This window comes from Danio rerio, chromosome 17 (assembly GCF_049306965.1).
Source record: "Danio rerio strain Tuebingen ecotype United States chromosome 17, GRCz12tu, whole genome shotgun sequence".
Taxonomy (NCBI): domain Eukaryota; kingdom Metazoa; phylum Chordata; class Actinopteri; order Cypriniformes; family Danionidae; genus Danio; species Danio rerio.
The window spans coordinates 57752662-57780000 of NC_133192.1; the positions used below are offsets into that span (position 1 = coordinate 57752662).

Genomic DNA, 27339 nt, shown 5'->3' on the forward strand with positions numbered 1-27339 from the left:
ATTTAGCTTCCTTTATTGTTATTATATAGATAAAAATGGATCTTAACAGCAAATGAAAACAATGTACCTCTGTATACATTTCTGGAGAGCGCCAAATGCGTCCCAGGATCTATGTTTTTTGCAGTTTTTTTTTTCCATGAATCCACCAGAGGCCGCTGTGTACGCTTTTTCAGATCTGAAATTTCTCCCTTCATTTGGCCTGCTGTTCTCATATAAATCCACCAAAGGCCGCTGTCCACTGACTGACTGACTAATCGACCAACCAACTGACCCACCCTCCTCCTCCTTCCCTAAACCCAACCAACAGTTCTAAAAAGCAATCCAGAAAAAGAAAAACCCTTGCCTGATTTTTACCACATTCTCAACCTGTTACCTACTTGGTTGTTTTATTTTTCGGCTTCTGTTTTTGTCTTACCTGCTTTCTGGAACTGTGCTTTTCTGGACTCGAACTTGTGGACAACACCTCTTTACATCTCAAGTCTCTTGATTTACATGGCAAGCCACTGGACAAAATGGTAACAGCGGGAAAGCCGTCCATACAAAGGTAAGCAGTCAGCTGGTGAGCGCGTCATACCACCTCCATAGCGTTCGTGTTAAAGACGAAATGCAGCCATATGTACTTCTGGCTACATAATTCGAGATCTCCAGAACTTTTTATAGCGCTATGTTTTCACAATGAGCCTTTGTTGGATGAAAACCTGGCCAGGGTCTCAAATCTAAGAACAAGGTCAACATCAACCATTCCTGTTTGACATAAAAACTCAGTCATGTATCTCATGTGTTTGTCAAGCTTTATTTAAAATTTGCAGGATGCAAAACAGAAATATGAGTGCCACATAGATACCTCCAAAAAAATCAGTCTATTCTTTAGCACTAACTTGGATCCACCAGATTAATTTTGATGGGATAGCAAATGTAGGAGTAATATTCCTGCTGGCCGGCGCCACCGTCTGGGATATCCAGCCCCATCTAAAGGAAGAGCGACAGAAACCACATCAGATCAACAGCACAACTGGATTTTCGATTTGATTAGACCCTGACTAAATTTTCAACCTCAAGTCCTGCTCAAAATGTGCGATTTCAGCCAGTATTTGGTTGTCAGAGACAAAGTCAGGAAATCCTAAAAGAATCCTGTAATCCTAGGCTAAATGGAGTTAACTGAGGGAGCATGTCTCACTCTGCAATCTCATCCAATCAACTACTCCAGGGGTGTCAGACTCAATTCCTGGAGGGCCGAAGCCCTGCACAGTTTAGTTCCAACCCTGCTCCAACACACTTACCTGTAGGTTTCAAACAAGCCTGAAGGACTCAATTAGTTTGATCAGGTGTGTTTAATCAGGGTTGGAACTAAACTGTGCAGAGCTGCGGCCCTTTTGGAACGGAGTTTGACACCTGTGAACTACTCCCTAAACTTATTTAAAGGGGCTGTCCACTACAATATCAAATTTTAAAGTTTAGTTTCTGTGTAAGGTAGCTGTGTGAACATAAATAAACCTTGTCACTGCACACGTCAAATGTCAAACGACAAGTCATTAATTTTCAATAGAGAGTCGTCCAGGAGCTGCGTGGAGTTCCGATCACGTCCATATGTGGAAGATTCAGAAACAATTTGAGCTCCTGACCTGTTAAAATATATGAACTTCTACAACTAGAGCGTATGTGACTGGCTGAATTCTTAATGCTGTCTCCACATTCCCCCAAAAATGCCAGGCTGGGAGTCAAGCCAAAACCAGTTATTTTAAGCTTAAACCAGGCAGGTCAAGCTGGTTTTAGCTGGTCATTTTCCAGCCTAGACCAAGCTAGAAATGGCTGGAAACCAGCCTTGAAATGGCCCAAACCCCTCTTAAACCAGACTGGTCAACCAGTTAAAACCAGCCAACCCGCCTAGGCCGGTTTAAGCTGTTTTATTCAGCAGGGACACCTGCTTAATAGTTTCAAGTAGTGCTAAACTGCGCTCATGCTAGACTTTTCTCCCCATAGACTTCCATTCATACACACGCGAATGCGTCAGACCGGAAACCCAAGATTGTGCAACAAGTTTTGCAGTTCCCTGCATTGGAAAGTTTAAGCTTGGTGAACTCTGACCTGCGAAATCGCATGAATGCGTGAGACCAATCAAAGGTCAAAATATGACATCTCTGTACAGAAATTTAAAATACAGACCAATCGCTCTCTATTTTAATTGTCTAATCCTTGTTTACTCACCCTTTTTTGCAGTGCCGTAGGACAGAATTTCACGCGCTCAAACTCTAGTATGACCGCAGCATTAAACGCTTTTTTTAATTGGATTAGGTGTGTTCAACTGGGCTTAGAGCAAGACTCTGCAGAGCTGCAGCCCTCCAGGAATCTAGTTTGAGATCGATGATCTAAAATCTACAGGACACCAGCCATCTAGGACGAGTTTGGGCACCCCTATTTAACAAGGTTCACTGTCCATCTTGTTATTCTGAAGCCATCCTTCCTACCTCTATTTCATTCTGTTCTCCACTAACAAGCCTTATATCACTCTCTTTCCTCCAAAGTTGAATTTTTGATTTTTTTTGGGTGGGGGGAGTCTCTCTGGATCATCATCATAGGACGCTCAAATCAATCTATGATCCCTTCCATTATTCACATCTTTCTCTTCCCCTACCATCCCTCCACCTTTACCCTTTCATCCCTACATGCGTACAATAAAGGTTGCTTCCTAAGTGTGCCGTGGTCCTTGCTGGTGAAAATCTGTGATCACTGATCATTGGTTTGATCATAATCGTTGGCCACTTCAAAAACTTCAAAGTTACGTCATTTTAAACAAATCTCATCCAAAACGAAGTTCTTTTCGAGTTTATTGTGGCACAACAAAACAGCACAGCGGAGAGAACTTTTTAAGGGAGTTCATTTTGTTCCTAAACACCTTTGAGCTGCCTTTGGTCTGTTTTGACTACCCAGTTGGTGGGTGTGTCCTGAAGCTCCGCCTTTTTTAACACACTTCATATCCACGCAGTTCAGACTCAAACCGGAGATAAACATTTAGCAAACACTTAAGTTTGAAGCATGAATAAACGATAGAGTCAAGTAGAAGAGCTGGTCTCGATGTATCCTCACCTGTACTATCGCTCACAGACAGATTTTAAAGACTCAGCGTCACAAACCGGACGATAAACACAAATGTATAGTGCCAAATCTGATAAGGCTTATAAACATTGCTCAATTCAGTGTCTGTCTGCTGCAAATTTACAGTAATGTGGCATGCAATGGTGGCTCTTCTATTGTAGAATTGCCTTATATGAAACCGTTCTTCTCTTACCGCCGCCATTGTTGTTGATTTACAATCAAGTCCAATGGGGTGACGTGACACATTAACAACCCAGCTCACTGCACCATGGGGGTGTCAGAAAATTCACAAACAGAAGACCGTCACTCAGCCTTTTCAAACTTCCTTTTGGCCTCAAATGAAGACCGAAAAGGTCTTATCTAAGGGATACTCTGTCCTTTATTAAATACTGTTAGATCACGACCATTGAGAAGGATCTGTGTGTTGTTTTTACCTCAGGTTTGGTGCTGATCGCTGCTGGGTCGAGGTGTTTGAATAAAGAGTTGAGCTGCTGCTTCAGATGCTTCACGTTCTTTTTACCGGGCTGTAGCAAAATGGCCTGGAAACTGACCGGCAGTCCATACCTAAACAACAGCAACTGTAATGGGTCTGATGTTGAGCAGTTCAACTTTTTGTTTTATTTAGGCCAAGTGGTTAATTTTACCTGAGAACTGACTCAACAAATGTGCGAAGGACCTTGACGTGAATCCAGGCCACAAAGGTTTCGCTGAAGTTCACCTTCAGCCAACACACAAATGTTCTCTGTTGGGAAATACAATCACCACATGTTTATTGTTGCACATGGTCTTTTTGTCGACATTATAGCATTTTTTCCAGACAAATCACCAATAGGATTCACCAATAGTAGATTATTTATGTCAACTGCTACTGTGATATTTCAGCGCATTTCTCATTCACGTTTTAAAGCAATAATACGATAAAAATACATAAGAGTATTGTGTTTTAGACATGCTATGTGGACATGCCATAGCATCTTGAGCTAAAGCAGAAAAATGGTGGGAACCCTACTGAAAAAAACAGCTTAAACCAGCCTAGGCTGGTTGGCTGGTTTTAGCTGGTTGACTAGGCTAGTTTTAGAGAGGTTTTGGCCATTCCAGGCTGGTTTTAGCTAGTCAGGCTGGGAGCTAAAACCAGCTTGACCAGCCTAGCCAGGCTGACAGCCCAGCCAAAACCAGCTTAAACCAGGCTGGTCAAGCTGGTTTGAGCTGGATTTAGTTGGTTATTTTCCAACATGACCATCTAAGACCAGGCTGGAAATGGCTGGAAACCAGCCTGGAAATGGCCAAAACCCCTCTAAAACTAGCCTGGTCGACCAGCTAAAACCAGCCAACCAGCCTAGGCTGGTAAGCTGGATTTTTTCAGCAGGGACGGTCAACTCTATTACTTTCAACTCTGTTAGTGTAACATGGGGAGTGACAGAGACAACTGAGTTCGGATCCACATGCAGGTTTAATCGCAGTCAGGTAAGCAATGGTCAATTTTGTGCAAACAGATGTATAAAGGAAGTCCAGAATCGTAGTTAGAATAGCAGGCGAGAGGTCTGAAGGCAGGCAGCAGACAGGGATAACTAGATAAACAAGGCGAGGTAAACACACAGGAAAACAAGACTAAGTAAACCACATTGTAGTATCACTAACAGTAAGCAAGACTCGGCAATGGGAATGAGTGAGTGTGCTGCTTAAATACTGTGTGTTATTAGTTTCTGACAATCCTCCGGTGGTGCGAGTGTAAACAGTCAAAATGAGGAAGCATGTGTGTGTGTGTGAGCGAGGTGCATGTACGAAAATGTAGTCCATGAATGGCGGATTTGTAGTCCAAAAGTTATTGTGAGTGAGATCCAGCAATCCTGGGGGTTACGATGGCTGGTGATCGTGACAGTGGTTTAAAAAGTTTAACCATTTTTTAAACAACACTTAGTAACAGAATCAAATTATTCCCCATCACATTTACCCTTGTAAATTCCAGCTGACAGTAAAAGACAATGAGTATATAAGGAATAGGCTCTCCGTTATTAAGGTTTACTTACACACAGTTCCTTCTTATCCAAAGCGAGTCGGCCTATCTTCTGCTTTTGCTTCTCGGCCTCCTCCAGGTTGTATTCCCGCACTGTAAACCTATACACGAACTATCATTTTAGTAAAAAGCCTAAATAACTGAGGTATGTTTGAGGTACACTTTGACAAGTGTTTTGCTTACTTGTGCTTTTTGGCATTGGCTTTGAATTCAGCTATGACACTCTTAAACAGTGTAACAGTGAAAACCCCTGCTTCTGCATCCTCAGCCAGCTTCCTGTGATACACACATAAGCGTTGTTTATCTTTTAGAAGTGTCAAATTTAACTAACGTTAATTGCTATTATGCGATGCAGAAGGTTAGAGGCTGCTGATAAAAATGAGTCTAAATCAGAGGTCACCAATCTCGGTCCAGGAAGGCTAGTGTCCCTGCAGGGTTTAGCTCTAACTTGCCTTAACACACCTGCCTGGGTTTTTCAAGTATACCTAGTAAGACCTTGATTAGAATGTTCAAGTGTGTTTGATTAGGGTTGGAGCTAAAATCTGCAGGACACCGGCCCTCCAGGAACAAGTTTGGTGACCCCTGGTCTAAATCCTGAGAACAGATAACAAGCTAACTGAAGCCAATTGGTGCATCCCAGTTTGCTTACAATCCGTCCTAAATAGTGTTCAAAAATAGAATTAGTATATCAAAAACTATAGTATGTTAAAATGAGCAAGCCAAATGTTCCTGGAAGGTCCACTATTTCCGGTAGAAATTGGAAGTTGGAAGAACCTTACATCCTTTAAACGCTAATATTGCCCACAATACATTTGGCATTGGGCATGAAGTACTATAAACATGGGTAAAAAGTATAAACAAAGCATGTGCCAAATCTTGCATACTCTTCTGTTACACACTCAAAAGAATGTACTTCTTTATAAAAAAAAAAGTGCATACTTTTAGGATGGAGTATAAGTATGTAATTTGGGCTGTAGGACATCACCTTCTTGTCTACAACCAGACAAACTCTTACTTTTCTGCAGTAACTTGATAATACTGTTGGATTAGCCTCCAGTTTCAGCCTCTATTCCAGTGGTAGTGGCAAGGTTGGTAAACTGAGCTGGAATTAAGACTGATTGTATTATTTTTAGTCATTTGGGATGCCAACCAAACCACGCTCTGGCACACCTCCTCCAAGGGCTGGCTAAGTGAACCGTGCCTGGGCCCATTCGAAGCACTCACACTAGTCAAACAAAGTGGGAAACGTGCCCGGGCATGGTTTGGATAGCCTAGTGTGAGTGCACCCTAAGTATGGACTTTAATGAAAATGAATGCTGCAAATAATTTTCTGTATTGCAGTGGTTTCCGATCTTATTAACTAATCCCACAATACCAAACACGTTTCTGTAGTCTACAGCAATTTTTAAATGAATCCGCTATTTGTGGCGGGTTGATACTCAAACCCTTGTTCTTTTAATAACAGAATAAACCCCCTGCAATTCATCGCGGCCGAGTTGAAAACCACTGATCAATAGTATTTAAACAAAAAAAATGATGTTTTAAGGTGACTGTGGAAACCCTGAGCATGCATGGGAACCTACCGGCTGGAACGAGGAACCACAAACTTTGACATGGACTCATACGTCTTCTGCCACAGCACATATTCTGTCCTGTAGAGAAAACATAACAAATGCATTCAGAAAAAAATAAAAAAAATAGATAAGTGATACTTAAGATTTGCTCTGCACACACTGACCTAGGCACCAAAACTATTAGTGTCGTGAGGTACTCTGAGTTCAAAACCAAGTCCTCCTTCTTCACGATGTTGGTCAACAAACGGTTCTGCAAGCTTCCCCTAGTTATGCAAAGCAGGAGGGATGGTTATTGATCATTAAATGAATATCACAGTCCAAAGAGAAAGCAAGAGAAAGGGGAGTACCCATCTCAAGCCTTTCCACCAACTCCTTCTGAGACACCAAGCATGATAGGGTTCAGAGAAGAGATCTTCACAGGTCCACTTGTGCCTGAAAAACTGTGGTCCCACCCAAGATTTTAAATAAATGTACTTTTGTTAAATGAACTGAATCAGATCGACCCCTTTAATGGTATATTTACAATAAATAGTCCAACTTATTGGCAGAAAAATTTAATGAGGTTTTTGTGATCATCACAGCTCACTGGTTATCATTGTCATTAAGCTCTTTTAAAGAAATGCAAAGAGAAAGAGAACATGTATACAAAATTGGCAAAATCTTGGAAAGCAGAGGCTGAGCTAGGAGTTTGAGTGGCACAATCATATGGTCATGTTAAGGGCCAGAGTTGTCGTTGGCAGGTGCTCTGAGGCAATGATGGCTCCAGCCACATTGTTGCCTTCAACCCCAGTGCGCCCGCCAGCATAAGCTCCAGCCCCAGAGCACCCGCCAGTGTTGGATCCAGCCCCTAAATGTGGCCCTATGATTGTACCACCCAAGTTCCTTGACCAGCCATTACCACCAAATCTCCTCACCTTGTTAGCCCCACTGGCTCCAGTCAATCCCAAAGCCCTGCCAGTTCCCTACATCCCTCCAGCCCACTTGATTCCTGCACACCAAGCTCCCTTGATCTACTGCCCCACTCAAGACTCTTGCCCTATATTTACAGTCTAAACTTCCCCACATCATCCTTGTAGCTCCACCCAAGCTCCTCGTCTTGTTGGCCCTACAAGCTCCAGTCAATCCCAAAGCCCTGCCAGCTCCCTACATCCCTCAAGTCCACTTGATTCTTGCACATGTCAAGCTCTCTGACCTACTGTCCCACTCAAGACGATTGCCCTGTATCCCCTGTCTGGTCTTTTCTGTACCATCCCTCCAGCTCCTCCCAAGCCTTCAGTTCGACCCTAAATCTTCCAGAACCACCCTGGACTCCAACTCCACCCTTGTCCTATACCATGGATTGTGACCTTTTGAAGCTGTTTTCTCTGCTTCCCCATGGCTCTATGCAAGAGCCCAAAACCTGCCTAAGCCCCTGTGGTTTGTCCCTGCAGTCCTGCCCTAACTATCTGCCAGCGTTCCTGTACCCCCTGATCCTCCCTGGCTTTACCGTGATCTCTGTTTTTTTTTTTTGTTTTTTGTTTTTTGTTTTTTTGGGTCTGGCTTGGCTTCCTTCCCTCCTTTCCTTGATTTTTGTCTGTCCCCTTTTCCATCTTGTGTTATATGTTGATGTTGCCTGTCTTATTTTGTGTCGGGTTGTTTCCTGTCTGTCCTGTGTTCTGTCTCTTGTTGGCTGTTCATCTTCCCTCTGTCTCTTTAGTCTTATTTATTTTTGTTTCGCTAACAGAATCGTACTCAGGTCTTGCACTCTCATTTCTTGTATTTTTGTCTTTGTATTGAATGTGAGGTCTCAGGCTAGTTCAAGCCACGTGTTCTGTCTTGTCTTGTCTTTTGGCCCAGCACCTTCTCATCCTTGTGTTCATGTTGTTTGTCCATGACATGTTGTTTGGTCTTAGCAGCTCTGGCAATTTGGCTTAAGTTTGTCACTGGAACTCGGACATCCATGCCTCATGTTTTTTCACATCATGTGTGCTTGTCTCTTGTCTTATGTTGGGTTGTGTTTACCATGTTTACTTGCAGCCGTGTGCTTTCATGTTTTGTTTCATCTGGTTAATGAGTGTTCTCAGTTTAAATGTTTGTTTTTATTTTTTGTGCTAAGTGCTCTCCTGTCTATTCCCACCCACCTTATTAAGCCAAATGTATATCCCTTTAATTTCTGGGGTCACGCTTTCCCATGTCTCTTGATGCCCTTGTCCAGTCTTGCCTGACATGCAATTTCTTAAGGTGCAATATGTAGGTGCAAGCCTAGTGGCTGAACTAGGTATTGCAGTCCAAATTCTAAATATTGGAGGGTTTTTTTACACAGTCTGCATCCAATAATCGCCTACTACTCAGTCGGTACTGCATTTGAATTTAAACGTACTAATCGGCTATTATAAAAGTATGTTATATACAGTATGAATGTCAGTATGAATGGAACTTGGACGTACACATCAGTTGCGTTGCTTCATTCCATTCATGAATTCCATCCAATTCCATCCATCGGATGCTCACTTCAGAATCTCGCAGCTAGGTATTCATTGGGGTTCTTCTCGCACACTGTTTTTTAATATTATTCTATGAATGCGGATATACTACTTGGCTCGCATACTGTTTTTAGCATACTATAAGTATGCAATTTCGAAAACAGCCACAGCCTTTTTGACGACGACATGGCGCATACACAGGTTGCCAGACTGATGACCCCAACAGATCGCGAGAATGCCTGACATTTTAAACTGCTAAGTTAATGCTTACGTTTGTATTATTTGAATTATATGCTAATTATATTATGCATTTTTATAACTTTGAATCTACATCTCATTTCAAAGGTGCTACTGTCCTTCAGAGGTCACATTTTTTGACTGTGACCATGCACATTTAGCCAGCCTTCATGACTGAAATAAAATACACAGTGTAGACAACGCAAGGTGCTGAAATATAATTGGTTAAACTGGAAGTGGGCGGAGTTGGACAGACCAAAACAAAGACAGATTTAAGTCTGAGTCTGATTTTAACATGGAGCGCACATTTTCAAAGGAGAATAACTGACTTTAGCATTGTTTTTAGCATTTTCACATAGCATGTTTCTTAAACATCTGCAAAAACATGGTGTTTTTATGAAATACAAGATTCTAAATCTTACATACAACATCTGTAACTGCTTTCTAATCAAACTGCTTCAGAAAACGATATACACAAAAGTGTTGTGTATTGCATTTATTCACATGTTTTGCTGGTGAATGCAAAAGCACTGAATTATAACTTGTTTTCCAACCTCATTGTTCCCCACTATGCCACATGTAGGTGTGTCAAAATGGAAAAAAAAGGGAAGCTGATGTTGGTATGTAACCTAATAACCTACTTACTCGCTTTTCCGCTCATAGCTCTGAATACTGGCTTTCAGGTGACTGTAGGAAGCCCTGCGGGATTTCAACTCAGTGTCCACCTGTGAAACTTGCTAACACACAAACACCCACCCACACAGACAAACATTTATACTGTTGAACATACAGCGCATTAGCATTAGCTGTTATTGTTTGAAAGTGCTTTATATAAGATGTATACTTTGGAGATGATGTCAGCGAGGGTCTTTAGAGGCTGCGCGGTGGGATATTTGGCTCTGTCCCACTGAAACCTGGTCACGTATGTAGCCAAGTCCACTGAAATATTAGAAAACACTTTATCAGAAACAGTGATCATGTTTCTTGTATGTGCTATTGATATAAAAATGTGCCTAAGCAATAGATACACCATATCCCACAACAAAATCCTTGTGAAATCTAGCAGATCCACCAAACATTTAGTCAAGCCAGAAATTATTTGTACCCCTGGGTACTTTATTCAGATGGGTAAAAGATTGAAAATACATGACATTCATCTCTCATTAGCATAGCTGAGTTAAACTTAAAGCCTCCCTGCTGAAAAATCCAGCTTAAACCAGCCTAGGATGGTTGGCTGGTTTTAGCTGGTTGACCAGCCTGGTTTTAGAGGGGTTTTGGCAACTTCCTGACTGGTTTCCAGCCATTTCCAGCCTGGTCTTAGCTGGTCACGCTGGAAAGTGACCAGCTAAAACCATTTAAAACCAGATTGACCATCCTGGTTTAAACTGGACATAGCTGGTTTTGGCTGGGCTCCCAGCCTGGCTAGGCTGGTCAAGCTGGTTTTAGCTGGTCTCCTTCCAGCCTGTCCAGCTAAAACCAGAAATGGCTGGAAACCAGCCTGGAAATGGCCAAAACCTCTTTAAAACCAGGCTGGTCGACCAGCTAAAATCACCCAACCATCCTAGGCTGGTTTAAGCTGCATTTTTCAACAGGGCTGTCATTTTCATTGGGGGACCATCTAAATAAAGTATTGGCAGATATTAGATAGATCGTTTACTAATACCGAAATGACCACTCGCTAACATGTAAAGTCAATAGCAACCCGGGCTCATTGTGGAAACTTAGTCCCGCGGACGTTTCTGGAGACCGCAGAATACGTCCCGGCGGGTACGTACGGCTGCAGTTTTTGTTTTTGCGAATCCGCAAGAGGCCACTGTTGTGCGCTTTTTCGCATCTCAGACGCCTCTCGTGAGTGCTGTTCGCGCCCGCGATGTTCTCGCGTGAACCCACCAGAGGCCGCTGTCCGACTGACTGGATGATTGACTGCGCGACCGGCCAATCGGCCGACCCGCCCTCCTCCTTCCCTGAACCCAACCAATTTTACCGATCAACCCGCCCTCCCGCTTGCTTCCCCTAAAACCGAGCGACAGTTTACAAAAGCCGTCCAAAAAAAGAAAAGCCCTGATTTTATTTTTTTCTACCGCATTTTCGGATTTCACCGTGTTCTCACCCTGTTACGTAACTCGTTCACTTAATTTTTGGGATTCTGTTTTTGTCTTACATGATTGCTGAAACTGCTCTTCCTCGGACTCGAAACCGGTCGCTGTGGTCAACTCCTCTCTGCATCTCGAGCCTGCCGACGTACACGGTGAGCTGAGTGGACAAACGGGTTGCAGCGGGAAAGCCTTCCACAAGGAGGTAAGCGGCAAGCGCGAAAGGGAACAGCGTCACACCGCCCCGCAGCGTTCGCTTGAAAAAAATAAACGTGGCCGTACATACCTCCCGCTGTCCCCAGAAACGTCCGCGGGACTACATTTTCAGAATGAGCTTGAGTTGGTCAAAAGAATGCTTAAAGGTTTGGTGTTAGCAGATATGCTAATAACTTTTCACAGATAAGGATACTACAGTTTTAAGGTTATCATACCTTGTACAGTCTGGAAGTATGATTTGAGAGGTGACTTCGGGTCTTTCTGGAGTGTCCTGTGCTCTGGGGATTAATCATATTCAAGTGTTAGCATTAGTCAAAGACAAAAGAAAATAAATCATATTTTTGAATACTGTGAAATACTTTTATGAGGTCATGTTTAGGTCACAAATTCTCAAAACAATACAGAAACGCATTGCAAATAGTTCAGACCACAATGAAAATATTTGTAAATACAGATGTTTAAAAACATATGCAAATAGAGAAATGCATTGCAAATAGCACAGAGAACAGCGGAAATGTAGTAGATATAATTTCGCTGCACGAGAAAGAACCAGGCCTGAAATTTGTGTTTTTTGTTTTGCTTTCAGTCCGAGGTATGTTATTCCCAGATAACAACTGCTAAATAACAGAGGCTCATCTGGAAGGTTTGAATCAACTTCAAAGTGAATACACTCACATCCATATACTTACACCCACATTTATATATATATATAAAATAAAAATTTGGTGCGCATCGTGTAAATAATGCGCAGGTTAGTGTATACTCTATCAACTGTTTCTGTCAGCTTTGTGTTTTTGACTGTTTGGCGCCATCTTGTGTCTGAATAATATGCAGGTTAGTGTATACTCCATCAGCTGTTATAATGTCTGTCAGCTTTGTGTTTTTGACTGTTTGGCGCCATGTTGTGTCTGAATAAGGCGCAGGTTAGTGTATACTCCATCAGCTGTTATAATGTCTGTCAGCTTTGTGTTTTTGACTGTTTGGCGCCACCTAGTGTCTGAATAATGCGCAGGTTAGTGTATACTTCATCAGCTGTTATAATGTCTGTCAGCTTTGTATTTTTGACTGTTTGGCGCCATCTTGTGTCTGAATAATGCGCAGGTTAGTGTATACTCCATCAGCTGTTTCTGTCAGCGTTGTGTTTTTGACTGTTTGTCTCCATCTTGCCTGAATAATGCGCAGGTTAGTGTATACTTCATCAGCTGTTATAATGTCTGTCAGCTTTGTATTTTTGACTGTTTGGCGCCATCTTGTGTCTGAATAATGCGCAGGTTAGTGTATACTCCATCAGCTGTTTTTGTTTCTGTTAGCTTTGTGTTTTTGACTGTTTGGCGCCATCTTGTGTCTGAATAATCCACAGGTTAGTGTATACTCCATCAGCTGTTTCTGTCAGCTTTGTGTTTTTGACTGTTTGGCGCCATCTAGTGTCTGAATAATGCGCAGGTTAGTGTATACTCCATCAGCTGTTTTCCTTTCTGTTAGCTTTGTGTTTTTGGCTGTTTGGCACCATCTTGTGTCTGAATAATGCGCAGGTTAGTGTATACTCCGTCAGCTGTTTTTGTTTCTGTTAGCTTTGTGTTTTTGACTGTTTGGCGCCATCTTGTGTCTGAATAATCCACAGGTTAGTGTATACTCCATCAGCTGTTTCTGTCAGCTTTGTGTTTTTGACTGTTTGGCGCCATCTAGTGTGTGAATAATGCGCAGGTTAGTGTATACTCCATCAGCTGTTTTTGTTTCTGTCAGCTTTGTGTTTTTGACTGTTTGGCACCATCTTGTGTCTGAATAATGCGCAGGTTAGTGTATACTCCATCAGCTGTTTTTGTTTCTGTTAGCTTTGTGTTTTTGGCTGTTTGGCACCATCTTGTGTCTGAATAATGCACAGGTTAGTGTATACTCCATCAGCTGTTTCTGTCAGCTTTGTGTTTTTGACTGTTTGGCATCATCTAGTGTCTGAATAATGTGCAGGTTAGTGTATACTCCATCAGCTGTTTCTGTCAGCGTTGTGTTTTTGACTGTTTGTCTCCATCTTGCCTGAATAATGCGCAGGTTAGTGTATACTTCATCAGCTGTTATAATGTCTGTCAGCTTTGTATTTTTGACTGTTTGGCGCCATCTTGTGTCTGAATAATGCGCAGGTTAGTGTATACTCCATCAGCTGTTTTTGTTTCTGTTAGCTTTGTGTTTTTGACTGTTTGGCGCCATCTTGTGTCTGAATAATCCACAGGTTAGTGTATACTCCATCAGCTGTTTCTGTCAGCTTTGTGTTTTTGACTGTTTGGCGCCATCTAGTGTCTGAATAATGCGCAGGTTAGTGTATACTCCATCAGCTGTTTTCCTTTCTGTTAGCTTTGTGTTTTTGGCTGTTTGGCACCATCTTGTGTCTGAATAATGCGCAGGTTAGTGTATACTCCGTCAGCTGTTTTTGTTTCTGTTAGCTTTGTGTTTTTGACTGTTTGGCGCCATCTTGTGTCTGAATAATCCACAGGTTAGTGTATAATCCATCAGCTGTTTCTGTCAGCTTTGTGTTTTTGACTGTTTGGCGCCATCTAGTGTGTGAATAATGCGCAGGTTAGTGTATACTCCATCAGCTGTTTTTGTTTCTGTCAGCTTTGTGTTTTTGACTGTTTGGCGCCATCTAGTGTCTGAATAATGCGCAGGTTAGTGTATACTCCATCAGCTGTTTTTGTTTCTGTTAGCTTTGTGTTTTTGGCTGTTTGGCACCATCTTGTGTCTGAATAATGCACAGGTTAGTGTATACTCCATCAGCTGTTTCTGTCAGCTTTGTGTTTTTGACTGTTTGGCATCATCTAGTGTCTGAATAATGTGCAGGTTAGTGTATACTCCATCAGCTGTTTCTGTCAGCTTTGTGTTTTTGACTGTTTGGCACCATCTTGTGTCTGAATAATGCGCAGCTTAGTGTATACTCCATCAGCTGTTTTTATTTCTGTCAGCTTTGTGTTGATTTATATAATCAATAATCTATTACAGCTCAGAAAAATGTTTTGTGTTCAATCGTTATATTTTGTGGAAAGTAGCCAAGTAATAAGCAGTATAAAGTACATCCAGGACAGTTGTTTTCCTTTATAAAGTCCTTCAGTCTAATACAACAGTGCTCCGCTTTACGTCGGGCTGCCGATGAACCTGTCAGCCTTTATTCTGCGATAACAATCTACTTAATGTACTTTTTACTCTTACATAAAGTACATTTAGTGCAATGGAAAGATTTGACAGATATTTTCCTGGAGTGTGTATTTTTCCGAGTGTATGTAATGTGAGTGTGGCCCAGCTCAGAGGAGTTGGCCTCTGCTAATGAGCTCTTCTCTGTTTCCTTCTGCTGGAGGTTTAGCCGTTACAGAGGCCGTGTGTGTTCACGCCACATTCACTCACCACCGCCGGCCAACAGACTCTCCAGGAGTTTTCCACTGAACTCGTCCATCACCTCCGCCAAACACTGAGACGTCTGACGCATCACACTGACACACGGGGACAAAATGACGGATGCACAGCAGATGAGGCACAGGGTATTAATCACTAACACAAGATAAAGAAGTGCACACGTATTGAATGTTGAACACTGAATATTCATACAGTTGAAGTCAGAATGATTCGCCCTCCTGTGAATTTTTTTTTTCTTCGTCAAATATTTCCCAAGTGATGTTGAACAGATTCAGGAGTTTCTCACAGTATTTCCTCTAAAATTTGTTCTTCTGGATAAAGTCTTATTAGTTTTATTTGGGCTAGAATAAAAGCAGTTTTTAATTGTTTTAAAGCCATTTTAAGGTCAATATTATTCGCCCCTTCAGCAATGTTAGTGTTGGATTGTCTCCAGAACAAACCACTGCTATACAATGACTTGCCTAATTACCCTAACTTTACCCTAATTACCCTAGTGAAGCCTTTACATGTCACTTTAAGCTGAATACTAGTGTCCTAAAGTATATCTAGTCTAATATTAGATAAAATAAGATTTAAAAAATCAGGTATATAATAATCCTTCATTTATTTTCTTGTCGGCTTAGTCCCTTTATTAATCTGGGGTCGCCACAGCGGAATGAACCGCCAACTTATCCAGCAAGTTTTTACACAGCGGATGCCCTTCCAGCCACAACCCATCCCTGGGAAACATCCACACATACACACTCTCATACACTACGGACAATTTAGCCTACCCAATTTACCTGTACCGCATGTCTTTGGGGGAAACCGAAGTACCCGGACGAAACCCAAGCGAACGCAGGGAGAACATGCAAACTCCACAAAGAAACGCCAACTGAGCCGAGGTTGGAACCAGCTACCTTCTTGCTGTGAGGTGAACGTGTTACCCACTGCGCCACTGCCTTGCCCAGGTATATAATATATTAAAACTATTATGTTTAGAATTGTGTTGAACAAATCGTCTCTCCATTAAACAGAAACTTGGGAAAAATATACATAATACACTAATTCAGGAAGGCTAATAATTCAACGGCATGGTGAAATAATGATAAAATAAAAGCCCTACTTAAGTGCACTTAACACACTTAAGTAAGCTTTATTAATAATACAATAATAATCTTCTTTTAACACAGGAAAGCACGAGTGTTTAGTTCTGTTGATTTGATAAAGATATTTTAAGAAATTTGATGTGCTGAATTGCAAGCTCATCATGAATACAAACGGATAATGAAAATTGTTGAAGACACGCTGGTTATGCGTTGCATTTTTCACTTTTCACTTTGCTTTATTTAATGTAATGTAATGTAATGTAATGTGTATTTATATAGCGCATTTATTGTGTATGGCCATACACCCAAAGCACTTTACAATTTATGAGGGAGGGTCTCTCCACTCTCCACACCACCACCAGTGTGCAGCATCCACTTGGATGATGCGACGGCTGCCACAGGACAACAGCGCCAGTGCTTCACCACACACCAGCTATTGGTGGAGTGGAGAGACAGTGATAGAGCCAATTTGGTGGATGGAGATGATTTGGAGGCCATGATCGTAAGGGCGGATAGAGAGACTTTGGCCAGGACAACGGGGTTACACCCTTGCTCTTTCACGAGAAGTGCGATGGGATTTTTAATGACCACAGAGAGTCAGGACCTCGGTTTAACATCTCATCCGAAAGACGGCGCTCACTGACAGTATAGTGTCCCCTTCACTTTTACTGGGGCATTAGAACTCACACAGACCACAGGTTGAGCGCCCCCTGCTGGCCTCACTAACACCACTTCCAACAGCAACCTAGTTTTCCAAAGTGGTCTCCCATCCAGGTACTGACCAGGCTCAGCCCTGCTTAGCTTCAGTGAGTAAGCGCTCTTGGGCTGCAGGGTGACATGGCTGTGTTTTTGTATTTTTTAATTTATGTATTTCAGTTTTACTATGTTTAGTTTGCCGATGTGTTTGAGCTCATTGAGTTTATTTAATTGCTGATCTGGCAACATAAAAACGAAGGCATGGCAAAATATAGCAACAAAAATATACTATGTTCATGTGTTTGTATTTTATTGTTATGATAATTTAGCTATGGTCATCTTTTATGTATTGGTTATGGTTAAACTCTTTTTCAACACATTTCTAATCATAGTAATGATTACTTTTCTCTTTGCCATGATGACAGCACATTTTTCAAGATACTAGTATTCATTTAAATATATATTATATCATATATATTCATATATCAATATTATATTATACATTTAAAGGCTTAACTAGGGTTATTAGGGTAACCAGGCAAGTTTGGTTAATTAGGCAAATCATTGGACAACAGAAGTTCTGTGGGTAACGGGGTTAATAATATTTACAGTTTTTACATTTATTAAAATAACAATATTTATTCCAGTCAAGCTCAAAGAAAAATATAATAGGAAATATTGTAGAAAAATGTGAAAAATGGTTAATGAAGCTGATCAAAAAAGCACTAAGATTGCATTTTAAATAAACATAAACACAAATAATTTCCATAAATATATACACTGATGTAAAATGGCCATAACATGAACATAATTTACTTTTGTGGCTATAGTGTGCCATGCCCTACGGTTCAATGTTGCCAAGTCAATGAATAATTTAACACGACCGGCTCAAATAATACATAATACATAATAAATATTACAAAAACTCGACATGGTAAGTACTAAAATACATGCTACAATGCTAAATGATGCTAATGATGGCCTGAAAACATTGCATATAGGTCACATATAAGTATTAAAGAAGCAACATTAACAATTCATTTAACTACATTAATTAATTACTTGTACTTGCTATATGTTCAGGGTTAGAATGAGGGATTAGTTGCATGTAATTAGGCACAATTACTTGTAATCAGTATAGTAAGTAAATAGAACTTATGTAACGAGGATACCTTGAAGTGTTACCTAATCATAACTCAAATTCACATCTGCACATGAGGCATTTACCGATACCATTCTGAAGCCTTTAGAGCTGAAGATCCAAAGATGAACACATTAAAACACCATTATTAATGCCATTAAAACACATCAAAACCACCATTACAACAGATTAAAAGTCATGCTAATATTCACACTTGCAATGACCGCGCTATGACCACAAAGGTCAGGCCAGCACCTGAACCCAGTGTAACCTTGTCTGGAAGTCATATGGATGGATATGGTAGACCGAATGAGAGAAAGGAGAAGACGAGGGCAGTTTCCACAACACATAAACATTGCAGCCGAGGCAGGAAGATTCATGTCAGCTGCCGCCTGAAACTGGACTCCGCTGGATTGAGTGACCGGCTGATAATTGTATTGCAGCCGCTCCACTATTTCCCCACAAAAACGCATCCGTCTGATACAGTATGATGCATGTTACTGATTATCGCTGCTAAAATGATCAATTATTGTCATATTTTGGGCTGTACTGCTACTTGGTCTGACTGGAAAAAACTTTTAGAGTGCTACAGATAGATTAAAGTTATTACAAATCAGACAAAATAGTATGAAGAACTATAATTAAACCAAAAAAATGTCTGTAAAAAAGCTACAGTAAAAATCTTCAACCCGAGCTCATTACGGATATGTACCCAGGTCTACATTTCTGGGGACAGTGAAATACATACTGGAGGTACGTCTGCTCGCAGTTTCTGTTTTAGCAAATCCACTAGAGGCCGCTGTGTACAGTTTTTTTATGATCTCAAAATCCTATTGCACGTCTTCTCACATGAATGACTGGGCTAGCTTGCTGTCGACTGACTGACTGACCCACCCACCGCCTTCCCTAAACCCAACCGATAGTGTTTTCAAAAGTAATCTAGACAAAGAAATGCAGTCGCGGTCACCACAGTTTCAGCCTGTTGTTCTACCTGGTTTCTGGAACCATTCTACGCTTGACCCTATCGTTACAGGCAACTCCGTTCTGCATCCCAAGTCCCGAGCCACTGGGCAAGCTGGTAACACCGGAAAGTCGTCCACACAGAGGTAAGTGGTCAGCTGGTAGCATGAAAAGGAACAGAAGCCATCGGCAGCGTCATACCGCCCCATATCGTTCATTTTACAGATGAAATGGAGCCAGAGCAGACGTACCTCTGGGTACATATTTTGCGGTATCCAGAAATGTAGACAGGGGTACGTAATCCACTACAACGAGCCTGTATTGAAAATCATTGTTAGCAGTTAGCATTGTTAATATTTACAGTAAAAAACCTTCTAAGATTTTAGTACACGACACTTCACTTTTAGTATTTTTTTGTTTACATTGGTATTTCTATTTTTTTTTACTAGTAGAGTTTAATGTTACATGTAATTAGTAACGTTTATCGCATTACCTCAGTGTTGTGTGTTACCGTGATGACTTTTAATGTAGTCGTGTGAAAAAACTCAAAATGTTGATGCATTAACATTGTACAAGTTAATGAAGTATGGTGCTTTACTGTAAATTTAGAAATGCCTCTACTGCAGTTTTACAATAAAATTCTGGTAACCACAGCTGTTCTGTAAATTTTACGTAACTTTTTTTTTACAGTGCAGGGCAAGAATCTTTACAACGTTCATGTTTGTTATTATTAAAATATTTGTGTGCTATAGACGGATAAAAGTTATTTTAAATCAAGCAAAATATAATGAGGAACTACAACTGAACCAAAAATGGCTTTAAAAACACTACCGTAAAAATCCTTGTTAACAGTAAGCTTCATAATATATATATACGGTAAATGACCGTAAATTAACTTCCCAGATTTCCCGGCATGATAGCTCACTTTTTATATTTCTTTTTTTGTTTACATGGCTATTTTTGCCTTCGCGTTAGTTAAGTACTTTAATTTTACATAGGGCTCTATTTTAATGATCTATGCGCAAAGTCCAAAGCGCATTAAGGACGTGTCTGAATCCACTTTTGCTATTTTAAGGACGGAAAATTCCGCTTTGCACCATGGCGCATGGTCTAACAGGGTTGAGCTTATTCTCTTAATGAGTTATGGGTGTGTTTTGAGAATGAACCAATCAGAGTCTCATCTCTCATTCCCTTTAAGAGCCAGTTGCGTCGCGCCATAAGCGCATTCGCTATTTACATGGCAGATTTTGTAAGTGTAAAACCTGAACTCTTCACTAGCAAGAAAACAGTTAAACAGAGCATCTGCAGCGCGAGAATGAGAGATGAGCCTCCTCATTCTTTACTTTCACTTTTTACCTCTGTGGATAGGGAAACATGTCGTATGCGCAGATATCCATTAGCCTATACATAATTAATTTCGTTTGTTAAGAACAAAGATTTGTTGCAAAACTATTTCTAAATTCTGTTCTTATTTCCAGCAAACGAATAACTGAACAATAATAACCAAGTGTGTTAAAAAAGTGAGTTATTTCCCAATATACAGGCTCCATATGGTCTGAAACCTGACAGGTGGACAAATCTAAGCTTGTTTTTAATAAAACAAATATAAATATGCAGATAATAAATAATACTGCTAATAATAATAACATTATACAAAAGCAAATTGTTATGAATAAACTGAAAAAGCCTCCCGAGATGAAGAAGGCATGGAGGCGGTGGTTTTTATACTTATGTATTATAGAAAATAATAATTTTTGTAATACTTTAATTATTTTTCATATGTAAAGATATTTGCTTATTGATGTACATCCTGTGTGTATTCAGCAATGTTTAAGCGAGGCGCACAAATAATGCGCTCTGGGCTGGACTATAGACCGGTTTTGATCTGGTCTATTGTGCAGTCTATTATAGTTTCTCAAAATAGCAACGCTCCAGCAATGCACCTCAACAAACCTCCTATATAGACCACAACGCCTATGGGCGCACATATGAACACAAATGCATTTGCTATTTAAACAGCGTGCTGCAAATGTCAAAACGACTCTTGCGCCAAGCTGAAACTAGCAAACAACAATTGGGTCACGCCTTGCGCCGCATTGTGCCGGGTGTATGATAGGGCCCATTGTGCTGATGACTATTGTTTACCACATTACATCAGTGTCATGTGTGTTACCATGATGCCGTTTAATATTAGTCATCTAAAAATACTTAAAAATGTTGATGTATTACCATTGTATAAATTAATAAAATATGGTAGCTTTCTGTACTTCTAGAAATGCCTCTAACGTATTTTAACTGTACAATTCTACAAATTTTTATTGTAAATTTTATGCAATTTTTTTGCAGTGCAGGTCCAGACTTTTACAATATTCATTCATTCATTTTCTTTTCGGCTTAGTGCCTTTATTAATCCGGGGTTGCCACAGCAGAATGAACCGCCAACTTATCCAGCACATGTTTTAAGCAGTGGATGCCCTTCCAGCTGCAACCCATCTCTGGGAAACATCCACGCACACTCAATCACACCCATACATTACGGATAATTTAGCCTACTCAATTCACCTGTAACGCATGTCTTTTGGACTGTAAGGGAAACCGGAGCACCCGGAGGAAACCCACGCGAAAGCAGGGAGAACATGCAAACTCCACACAAAAAAGCCAACTGACCCAGCTGAGACTCGAAACAGTGACCTTCTTGCTGTGAGGCGACAGCACTACCTACTGCGCCACTGCATCACCTACAACATTCATGTTTGTTCTTATCATTTCTTGACAATTAGGTGAAATATTAAGCTAATATTTTATTTTATATCATCTTTTTCAGAATATTGCACTTTCCTGGTAACTAAACACTTCTCTATATGATTTAGCAGCTTACACACATTTTTATTCCTATAGACAGCATAAATAGGCAGAACGGCATATTCAGTAGGATATAACTTTGCGATCCATCCTGTTGTTTACATCGAAGCATCTGCAAAATGTCTGTGTATATACAGGTAACTAATCCAACTTTACATATAAGTGCAAAACATCTACAGTGTATATCAGCTCTGTGACATCAATAAAGAGGCAGGGGGTGTTTATCTGACTCAAGATTTTGAAGACAATTAGGAAATGATTGATTATTATTATTATTATTTTAATATTTCTCCCACATAAAAAAAAAAAAAAAGTGATGGTGAGTTTACTGCAGCAATGCTTACCCCTCTGTGAATGAGTCCAGTCGGGAAAGGTCATCAGAAAGGCCCAGCAGCACATCCAGCGTTCCCACCTTCACAAACATCACAAAAAGCAAACCCCTGATGAGGGTTCAGTCCTGATCATCAGTCAGAAATTTTGATTAAATGTATTGCTACTATCACTAGTAGGCTACTACTATTAATTTTGTAATTATGGCTGTGTAAATAACTAACATACAGTTTTCAAAAATACTGAAAATGCTTTATTTCCATTACATTTTGGCACCAGGCACTTTTTAAAAAATAAATCAAGAATCACAAAGAATGAAGAAACAGAAGTAAGCGCAGACAGTTATAAACTGTGCAAGCAGAAAATCCTGTGTTGATGAAGCAGAATATGGAGCTCTGTGTGCTGTAGAGGCTGTTCAGCAGCTGCCGCAGGCTCCACTCAGTGTCCACAGTGTGCAATACATTTTAACCACATCCAAACACTTCTTAGTCTTGGATAGTGAAACGGATGTAAAAACCACGACACAGAGAAGTAATTTAATTATGTTAGAGCGTAAATAAACTCTTTAAAGCAAAAACAACATTACGCACACATATTAATGCCGCTGTTTTGTGTCGGTTAAATCAGTTGATTGTTGAAATTTTATTTTTTAACCCAACTGGTTGAATTATCAATAAATAACCTAAAAAAGATTAAAAAAAAATAAAAAAACAACAAAGCATCAAATATGTTTAACTCATTTTTCAACATTTTAACATCAATGTTCAACATTTTTTAGAGTGTACAGTTTGTGTTCATTGAAAAGTAAGAGTGATTAATAAATCCAAGTGAAACAGTCTCTCAAAAGGGATGTTGCATCTTCAGTTTCGGCCTCAGGCTCACTTTGCACTAACACTACAAGCGTACCTGGCCAAAGCTCAAACGAACTGTGCCCTGGCACACCAACCAGGCTAGGGCTGGCCAACTTAACATAATAAGTTTTCTGATATCTACACAGCACGTACAATATGTGGCTAAAGCAAGTAAAAGAGTTCGCCAGAAACTCATATGCTCATTTATAGCCACAGGAGCTACCCCTGGAATGAAAAGCTCTATTTTGACCATATTTGGAAGGGTCATGATGTTAAATATTAATTACATTGAATATTATTAAGAACTAATCATGCTATGGCAAACCAACCGGGCCAGGGCTAGCAAACTGAACCACACCTGGGCCTGACTCGAGGCACTCACACTAATCAAGCGAATAAGGAAATGGGGTCAAACATGCCCGGGCATGGTTTGGATAGCCTAGTGCGAGTACACCCTAACGCCTGGTTTATACTTCTGCGTCAAGTGATCGGCGTGACCCACGACGCATGCAACGCGCGTAGCTGTGCATTTATACTTCTGCTGCTGTTTCTGCTGTTCTGCAATAACACTTCTGATACGCTAGTTGGCAGTGAGGTGTAAATCTGTCTCTGTGTCGAGTTTCTTCGCTGGTGTTTTTTTTTTTGTGTGTTTTGCGCTATGCGTCGTTGCGACGTGCGGTTACAGTTTTTGAGAGGTGCGCATCAGTGACGCCGACGGACACGGCGAGGGCTATGCGTTCATGCCTAGGCCGTGCCGTAGCATACATGTGCGCTTGACGCATAAGTATAAATCAACTTTAATGGTGCATTCTCACAGGGCTTGATAGAGGTAGTGTCTGAAGTTGGGGCTGACGCGATCATCATAGCAGCGTCAGCCAATGAAACTAGTCTGCAATTGGCTACTGTCTAAGCTGGTGTATTTGCATGCAGTGATCTGATTGGCTGACGCTTCCCTTGGTGCTTAAAAAGTTGAGAATGTCCCAACTTCTGCAGGGAGCAACGCCTCTGAAGAGGCACTGACGGATCCACAATGCAGTTCAGCAACGCCTGACGTCACCCATTCAAAGTGAATAGGAAGCATTGAAGCTAACACCCCGTGTAAATGGGGCATTAAAGGTGCCACACAGTGCAATAATTCAATGTTTTCTGATATCTACACAATACGTACAATATGTGGCTAAAGCGAGTAAAAGAGTTAGCCAGAAACAGTTTCATATGATCATTTATAGCCACAGGAGCTACCCCTGGAATGAAAAGCTCCGTTTTGACCATATTTGGAAGGGTCATGATGTTAAATATGAATGGGAAGTGCTGACGCCCAGTTTGAATGGGGCTTAAGACAATGGATTTACTCACTTTTTCATGTAAGTCAATATGTTGCTTTTAAGACACCAGGTTTACTCAGTTTTTACAAGTAAAGTCAACTTGACAGTTTTAAGAATTTTTCTAGTCATCTTGTCGATTTATAGACAACAGGTTCCCTTTCTTTCAAGAAAAGTCAACTGATCGATTTAAATTATTTACTTTATTTAGTAAAGTAAATAATTATGTTTTACAGTGTAGTGAAACACCTGTGATCCTCCAGAGGTGTGCGTGTGCATGTGTGTGTGTGTTTTCTTACCTTGAGCTCCGGGATGTGCATTCTGGAGCTGGCGCTCTGACCGTTTTTGGCTGCGACCCGTTTGAGTTTCTCCACAGACTGACAGCTGATTTTATCCAGAGGAACCGAGATCAGCCAAAACTCCATCACGCTCGTCCTGTGCTGTGTGTTTTACGGTTATGAGGAGCATCGGCTGCTTGCTGACTGTATCGCCGACTACAGTGTCTGACAAGATTGGGTTTCTCAGACAGACGAGCACAATTCTCATGTTCTGGAGACACTAAAGATTTATGACGAGAGTAAACGCGGTAAACCCTCATCAAGGTTTAACATCCTCACAGGTGCTGCCTTCATCTTCAGGGAAATTACATGACATTGATTCAAGCATTTAACATCACCAGAAGAACATTCAGTACACTGGAGGATAAAGAAACAGAACTGTAGCTCCGGTCAAAGTCAGGTTTATTGTCTAACACATGTACAGACATACAGAGAATTAAAATGATGTTACTCTCAGACCCTGAGTGCGTACAAATAACAAAAACACTACCAGAGGAATGTAAATAATACTGCAGGCAAAAGATTATTCGCATCCTAAATAAAAGTGTTTTGACATGATATATGTGTGTGTAATATATATATATTTTTATTTATTTATATATTTATTTATTTATTATTTATATGTGATACACACGCATAGATAGAAACCAGACTAGGGCTATACAAAAATGTTATATATAGATATTTAAATTATATACAAAAATGTTATATATAGATATTTAAATTATATATAATTTTGTGGATATATATATATATATATATATATATATATATATATATATATATATATATATATATATATAGTTCTGTCTGGATCTTGAATCTGATTGGCTGATACCCGTGATAGATTTAAGTAATATCAGCATCAGTACAGCCTCTTTACCCTTTGTGTATTACTCCGCCCACATACAGCCAGCAACAAGCAGGCTACAGTTTGACAACAAAAAGACAACAAAATATACTTTTGAGGCTTTTTTAGTCAAGAATGAGGTTGTTTAGATTGAAACTATGCAGTTTATTTGTAAGAATAGTGCCTATTTTAAAATATTTACAATTTCTGAGAGTTCGGCGATGACCAAAGACGGTTGACATTATCTATCTATGACGGTATGACATTATCAGAACCGCATAATAGGCCCTTGCTCAGTGTGTTCTCTTGAGCGTGAATAAAAAGCTGAAAAACGGAAGCCTTGTGGTTTTTAGGGTGGACCGGATAAAGTCAATAAGAAGCTGCGAATAGGAAGCTCGATTCAGCCTTGTCCCTCCTTATCGCAAACACAACAGCAGTCTAGTGAGATATCTCTGTAGACTGATGGCATTTCACGTCATGTTCAGCCTTATGATCTTAAAATGTGAGCAAAATTTGCTGTTTTGTCATCATTTTAAGGGGGTCACACACCAGAAGCGCCGCTTCACATTACGCTACAGAGAATCATTCAAACACTAGCTCTAAAGTGATGTTGGTGAATTAGTAACGGCTTCTGCTGTTCTGACGTCGGCTGCAGATGTGAATGAACTGCGGAAGAAAGTAGTTCCTCATACAAAAGGGTTTTAGACTCTCTGTGTTTGATTTTCTTTATTATGTACAAGATTGTGCCGTCGAACTGTTGTATAAACGCAATATCACACGAGTAGCAGTTTGCTGTGGCTGTATATCAGTACTGGTGGGGTGCTAAGACAACGCACGCCTCCCACCAGTGCTGATATACAGCCATAGCACACTGCTACTCGTGTGAAATATGCTCATATATATACTGTATATACTCGTAGCAGTGCTGTATATTGATATATTATGTATATTGTGCTTTGGCTCAACGCCGCAGGCTGAGAGCCTTAGTGTCCAACCAGTGCCGATATACAGCCACATCATACTGCTATGAGTGTGATATTGCTTTTTTACAACAGCTCAATGACATAATCGTGTATATAAAAGAGAAAATCAAACACGGAGAGTCCAAAAATCCATTTGTATTGGGAACTACTTTCTTCGGCCGTTCATTCATATCTGCAGCTGACGTCAGAACAGCAGAAGCCATTACTAATTCATCAACGTCACTTTAGAGCGACTGTTTAATGATTCTCTATTAACAGCTGATTTTGCTCACAGTTTAAGATTATAAGGCTCAACGGCATGAAATGCCATCAGTCTACAGAGATTTCCCAGTATTTCTCTGTTGCAATTGGGAGATCACAATAATGAACCCCAAAGAAGCCAAAGCAAAGCAAACACAAGCAGATTACTGTGGTATAAATACAGCACAACAACATACAAAAGAGAGAAAGCGACTAAGAAAGTCACTTACTTGTTTTACATTGATTTCAGTACTTTGAAACTTACACTTTTCTTTACAGTTTTCCCTCCTCTAAGGGCTTCTTTTGCGGTCTCTGTTGCCATAATTTTAATGATCATATTTATAATCGATTGATAACATTGAGTGTGCTTAATCTGTTGTTCATCTTAAATAAAAACAGTTCAGAATACCATTAACAACACAAAATAAAAGGTTTGCATGTATGCCTGAGGTCATTCATGTTTGCTGTGAATTCTGTCAGAAACTTATGGGATCAAAATCCTGCCATAATGTATCATAATGAATGCATTCAGTTGTCATAATGTGCTGTAATAAAGCAGAGTTATATTCATGGTTAAATGAGGTGTGTGTGTT

The 27339-nt window shown here is 40.4% G+C and overlaps 1 protein-coding gene across 1 annotated transcript; it reads right to left on the reverse strand.

The window, feature by feature from the left end:
• atp6v1c2 (ATPase H+ transporting V1 subunit C2) lies at positions 1 to 25084 on the reverse strand. The gene is made up of 13 exons (XM_021467504.3): positions 24635 to 25084; positions 22177 to 22244; positions 15077 to 15162; positions 11905 to 11967; positions 10225 to 10319; positions 10026 to 10117; positions 6846 to 6944; positions 6691 to 6759; positions 5291 to 5383; positions 5121 to 5208; positions 3738 to 3835; positions 3528 to 3657; positions 1 to 969 (listed from the first exon to the last, which is right to left on the reverse strand). The coding sequence occupies exons 1-13, from the start codon at positions 24758 to 24760 to the stop codon at positions 874 to 876; spliced, it is 1203 nt and encodes a 400-aa protein (XP_021323179.1). The 5' UTR covers positions 24761 to 25084; the 3' UTR covers positions 1 to 873.
• Between the last annotated feature and the right edge of the window lie 2255 nt (positions 25085 to 27339).

Bases quoted from the DNA above. Each gene is read 5' to 3' on its own strand.
- atp6v1c2 (XM_021467504.3), bottom strand. From the start codon at position 24,760: ATGGAGTTTTGGCTGATCTCGGTTCCTCTGGATAAAATCAGCTGTCAG. The intron at 10,320-11,904 runs GTATGATAACCT...CTAATATTTCAG, and splicing joins ATACTTCCAGACTGTACAAG to TGGACTTGGCTACATACGTG. The intron at 3,658-3,737 runs GTAAAATTAACC...GCTGTTGTTTAG, and splicing joins TTTGTTGAGTCAGTTCTCAG to GTATGGACTGCCGGTCAGTT.